The sequence below is a fragment of the Etheostoma spectabile genome, chromosome 9, assembly GCF_008692095.1.
Source record: "Etheostoma spectabile isolate EspeVRDwgs_2016 chromosome 9, UIUC_Espe_1.0, whole genome shotgun sequence".
NCBI classification, from domain to species: Eukaryota; Metazoa; Chordata; class Actinopteri; order Perciformes; family Percidae; genus Etheostoma; species Etheostoma spectabile.
Window position 1 is genome coordinate 13,977,880 of NC_045741.1, and position 6,096 is coordinate 13,983,975.

Here is a 6,096-nt window from a genome sequence, read left to right on the forward strand (position 1 = left end):
GTATGTGCCATTTCTGTGTCTGTAGCTTTAAATGCTGAGGAAAGCGGGGGGGAGGGGGCTGTCACTGCCCAATGTGAGGCGAGTGCAGATTTGGGTCGCGCATGCTCAGATTTAAACGGTTTACGGCATAACGTCTTACTGAAATTTGTGAAATCCATGAAATAATAAACTTTTCTCAGTACAAACAATAACAGAAGATTGAATCATTTCAAAAACGTTTTAGCTATCTATGGTTGTTTGATTGCTAACGTTAGCTCAAAACGCCATTCCAGTGACAGCCTTTGTTGTTTGATAGCTAGCTTATAGCAAAGCTAGCAGTCATTTCAAAAACGTTTTAGCTATCTGTGATTGATTTCTAACCTTAGCTCAAAACGCCATTCAACTGACAACCTTGTTGTGTTTGATGCTAACTTGTAGCTTGGTTTACTTCGTTAAGTAGGTCAAGCTTTACTGTATTGACATTACAAAAGTCTCTCGTTAGCATCTTATATGCTACTTGTTGCAAAGTGACGCATGCGTGACTCAAATATGCACTCTCCTCACATTGGGCAGTGACAGGGGCAACTGCCATGCTTCGCTTGTTTGCAAGCCAGGATGTTGCTCTCTCTTTCTCATGGGCGGGCCAAATTCTCTGGGCGGACAAAGCAGAGAAAGGGGCGGTAACCTCTGACGACATATAGGAAAGATCCCACATTGGCCCATCTGAGCTTTCATTTTCTCAAAGGCAGACCAGGATACCCAGGACTTGGTTTACACCTATCACCATTTCTAGCCACTGGGGGACCATAAGCAGGCCGGGGGAACTCATATTAATGATAAAATATAAATATATAAATATCTACAGTACATGTTCTCAGTCACACCTTTACCTTACCCTTTTAAAGGTAAGCAGAGACATATCTGTAAGGTTTATACTTCCTTTAGTTTTTGTTCACCCTGAGCAACAATTGTTCTACTTCAGTATTTTAAAGGTCTAAGATTTCTGTTTTGTTTTAAACAATCAACTTCTGTTTATATTTTTAAGCCAGTCGAGACAAGACACAATGCATCACAAAGGAGTTTGGGTGAAATGTAAATGAGGCAGCTCAGGACAGGCCTCAGCTGTTGGTACAGGACAGAGCACGTTATTGTTTATTGTGAAACTCAACACAGTTAGTCAGCATGAAGACTCAGCAAAGTATCACGTTTCAAAGACATATTTACACGTGTCTCTCTGTACTTTAAACTTATAACCTGAATCTCAACCTCCACACATGCTGACTTGCTGACACGCAACGTGACTCTCCATCTGCAGGATGAGCTTCAGATTCCACACCTCATATTGTAACTCAGTTACTGTTGTGAAAGACTGAATTTCAAAATGCTCATGTATCAGTTACTATTACGGCAGTCTCATGTGTACACTTGGCTGTGTATTTTTCTATAGTAACAGCTGCTGTGGCAGTGTGCCTCCAACCCTGAGCTGATTCTGGTCCAGGAATAAAGACCAACTTTGTTTTAGACTGATTGTAGTGCATGTATAATATCACTTTTTGTAAGAAAGGAATAACTTTTTTGTGTTTGTCATGAATTTGAAGAGGACAGTGCTACGTTTCATCATAAAACATGAAAATGACAAGATGTAGTGTAACAAAGGCTTCACCTGACAGCAATATTTACTTCTTTGTTCCTCCAAGCTGTTTTCAAACTTATTAAAGAGAGGGCATCTGCAACTTCCCCCAGTTTGAATCTGGCTGGAGATGCTAGATCAGGTCTGCTTGATGTGTCAACGTAGTTAGGTTTAGGCATGAGGATTGTTTAGGATAACAACCACAGAGTAAGCCAATCAGAAGCAAATGAAGGCAAAAGTGAGGCGGGCCACGAGACACGTCCTGTGATGTAGACACGTCTAGCAGATCCGATCTAGCATCGACCCCTTTGAAATGATGATATTTATTTCTTTAATGTTTAATTTCTTATACTGCACTTGCCTTGCCTTTGTTGTTGGTGGCTTTCTCTCTCCCCACGTTTCCTGTCTGCCCCTCAACTGTATACTTTCTAAAGGCAGAAAATCCCCCCCCCCCAAATTAAAAAAAATTAAAATTAAATACATTTCTAACAGCCTAGAGAAAAGAGGGATTACACTCTACCTGCAATGTCCCAGCTAATTTATAAATGGCCTCTGAAATTGAAATGAACATGAAGGAAGTCCCAATATTATTAATATAGTATTTAACAAAGTATTATTATTATTATTATTATTATTTTTTTTTTTTCTCCAGCTTGGTTTGCAGCGCTACCACGGCGTCGGCATCCTGGGCTTCAACTCCGCGGAGTGGTTCATCTCTGACATTGCAGCTATTTTGGCAGGGTGAGTTTCATCTTCATCTCTGAATTTGTCAGTAAAGAGCTTAGTGCTCACACAGTTTCAGTTCCAGCTTATGTGTGTCTTCCATACCTGAGTGGTGCAATCCAAGACTTGAAATGCAAGTTCACAACCTTCAGCTGTCATCTAGTTCAGCATGTAACCTCTTAGCTGAAAGACTTTTCAGTATTAACAATCTTATTACAAGTATTAACAATCTAATTTTAATAATGAGTCACAGGGGCAATGTTTGAGGACATTTGCTGTTAATACTTATTTACTTAAGGGCACTTTTGAATGCAGGACATTTACTTATATTGGAGTAGTTATACATTGTTGTATTGATACATTTTGTTCTTCTTCTGCCACTGATGAATTGTACACAGATCACTTAACAGTAATCACAAGCCTTTCGTCCGCAGTGGTTGCATAAATATTCAGCATGGATGACCCCAACAGAAGTCAAACTCATTCAATGAATTGTTCAACTAAAAGGAATCAAGAAATTGACTCCATCTGAGAAAACCAAACTCATTGATTGGTCAAGGACAGATTTTTCTAACAATAGACAGGACATTGTTTTGTTTTTTTGGGCCATCTACCCAATTTGAGCCGTTAGCATGACAATTTTAAATTACTGCCAGTTTTGGGGGGCCAGCAAGAGTGCATTGAGGGTCAATGCAAGACCAGTACATACTGCGATGCACAGGCTGATACTGTTAGCGTATTCCCCAGTCTCCCACGCTTACCGGCTGCTCAGTGCTGACGCATACAACAAGAATGTATTGAAACTACAGTTAACTTGTCAAACCGGTTCTGATAAACCAAAACAAAGGTTTAGTTTTATAAATACAGTAGTAGACACATGTTTGCTGCAGGTCATCTTACTCGAAAGCCCAAACAATGTTTCTAGGTTAAGGTTGATTCTATTGTCCTATCTTTATAAGGAACAGGACCGTTAAGAAAACAAAATGGTGGCCGGGTTGGCTCAGTTAGCAGAGCAGGCGCACATTTACACAGAGGTTGATGCCTCAACACAGAGTTCCAGGGTTGAGTCTGACCTGTGACGATTTCCTGCATGTCTCCCCCTCTTCTCATCTAGCTATCCTGTCCATTAAAGGGTGGAAAAGCCCCCATTTTTTTTTAAATGGGAGAGAATAAAGAAAGTTATTGAAGATACTTAAGTTGTTTTAACTAAAGACTCCCGCTGATCAATGTTAATGAGAACTGTATACACTACTCCACTAAAGATCTGTATGTATCTGAATGTAGGTCTGATCAAAGTTTGGAGCGCGTCTTACTTTTCTATGGATTAAATTTAATATATCGTACAAGAGGTTTCTTCATTTTCCATAATTGCATAAGGGTAGAGTTTTATTTGAATCTGTAAATGTGAAAGAGCTGAAAGTCTGAATCTCCTTCCTTTAATTGTTGCAGTGGGTTAGCGGTTGGCATCTACACGACCAACTCTCCTGACGCATGCCAGTATGTAGCAGAAAACTGCAAGGCCAATATCATCGTGGTGGAGAATCATAAACAGCTGCAGAAGATCCTTCAGGTGAGATTGGAATAAGTTGCATATACACACTGGACAACTATGAATTAAAGATACAAAAGCAAGTTTTGTTTTGCTCAGACGTGATTGGGACCTAACAACGGCAAGAGGAAATAGGTTTTTATAAAAGTTGTGTTTTGGGGATTTTAGGTTTGTGACAAAAAGGGAAAAGTTAACAACTGTTAGATGCAGTTATACATACCACGTCTGTGGTAACTGTCTTCTGTGACCTAAAGAGACAGCTAGCTGTTTTTCCAAACATGCAGTAGTTATTTATTTATTTATTTATTTATTTATTCTTTTTTAAGTTTTCCGAGCTATTTTTTTTCCGGCTGTGAGCAAATCCATTTCCTCTGTGCATTCTGCTGTGTGCTTCTACACACAAAGGAATGCACAGAGTAAAATCAAAAAATGTAGTTTTGTTTTCAGTGTCAACACAATCTACGTAAAAAAAAAAAATAAAAAGAAGGAAAAATAAAAGAAAAAAAACCTGCTTAGCATGCAGGATTGGATTGGAAACAACAAGCGATTTTTGCATCCTTATTTAACTTTTTAGACTGATGTCGCAGTAGTGTAGAAATTGCCCACATGTTGTTGACACTGCCTGCAGTTATGTACTCATTTAACTGTATTCTATTTTTTTTATAGGTTGAAGACAAGTTGCCACACTTGAAAGCCATTATCCAGTACAAAGATGCACTAAAAGAGAAGAGACCAAATTTGTACACAGTAAGCACACAATCTGTTCATGGCAACCATAAAAAGATGTATTTAGTTAAAGATCCATCATCTAAGTTTTTTTTTTTTTTTTTCTTTGTGGCCTGCAGTGGGCAGAGTTCATGGAGCTCGGACGCAATGAGCCTGACGCACCCCTCGACGCGATCATCTCCAGCCAGAAGCCCACCCAGTGCTGCACGCTCATCTACACCTCAGGGACCACAGGCCAGCCCAAAGGAGTCATGCTCAGCCATGATAATGTAAGTTACATGAGCCAAGAGTGTTTTTACATGTTGAGAATAGTAACGCGTCAAATGTTTGGCTCCTAATACTGACAGCAGAAACACACTTAAGGTTAATTTATGGTTGCCGCGGTGTTCCAGGCGTGAGGTGCGAGCGCCATAAACTGCACCGTGCACCCCTGAGTTACTGTAACTATGCACGCGCTGCTCTTTCAATTCAACGCGGTCGGCTCTGAAGAGCAGATTCGTCTGTACAAACGTCTGTGTGACTCTTCATGTACAGACCACAGAGAGTCCAACAGCCTTAAATATGTGTAAGAGAGAGACACCACACTGGGAAAAATGTGGAAAAACATGAAAGATTGTTTTGTCAAAAGCTAAAAAAAAAAAAACAGCTTCATGGAAAGAGTATTCTCTACAGTGTTACAGGCAGACAGTCATTTTGATTTGGAGATAAACAACAGTCATGTTAATGATTAGAGTAGATAAATGTGGTGGTTAACATGAATGTGTTTACTACTGGATTAAACTACCCAGCAGTATATAAAGTAGTTAAAATCAACCTTACCTTTACCAGCTGCAACACACACACATTCATTTGTAATGAAAATGTCTCTTTGGACAGGGACAGAGCTACTGCCACTTTTACTTAAGTGTGTGCTTCTTCCCCCACTGGCTGTACTTCTGTTAAACCATAGACTCATTAATTTGGCACCTGGCTCTCTCAAACAATTAAAGCTTGTTTTTCATTCATGCATTTTATTCTTGTCAAAGTTCACTAGGTATAAAACACTGGTCATAAACATTCACTGTTTTTGTTTATCTTGTACAAAAATACATGTCTCTATGTGGTTTCCCATAATAAAACAATTAAGATACCTCAACTGTATTCTCCTTCTGCCCAGGTAACGTGGACCGCGCTTTCCACCAGCTGTCATGTGCGTCTGACAGACGCCACTCACGCTCAGGAGGTGGTGGTCAGCTACCTGCCGCTCAGCCACATCGCTGCGCAGATGGTCGACATCTGGGTCACCATGAAGGTCGGGGGGGCCACCTACTTCGCTCAGCCTGATGCACTGAAGGTGAGATACATCAGTTGTGTTTATATGTGGTGAAAGGTACGCGCAAACAAATACACCCAAACACCCAAAATTGTAAAATAAACCTGTTATTCTACTTGCACACTGGTCACTTCATATTTAAAAGTCCCATGACATAGTGCTCTTTGGATGCTTTTA

General features: G+C 40.0%; 1 protein-coding gene across 2 annotated transcripts in view; it reads left to right on the top strand.

The window, feature by feature from the left end:
• The window catches only part of acsbg2 (acyl-CoA synthetase bubblegum family member 2), a 26,881-nt gene that overhangs the window by 13,945 nt on the left and 6,840 nt on the right, over positions 1–6,096 (top strand). For both annotated transcript variants that reach the window (XM_032524909.1, XM_032524910.1), the window contains 5 exons: positions 2,262–2,350; positions 3,782–3,902; positions 4,548–4,628; positions 4,727–4,876; positions 5,764–5,940. In XM_032524909.1, coding sequence (XP_032380800.1) covers positions 2,262–2,350; positions 3,782–3,902; positions 4,548–4,628; positions 4,727–4,876; positions 5,764–5,940 — 618 coding nt within the window. The remainder of the gene's footprint in view (positions 1–2,261; positions 2,351–3,781; positions 3,903–4,547; positions 4,629–4,726; positions 4,877–5,763; positions 5,941–6,096) is intronic.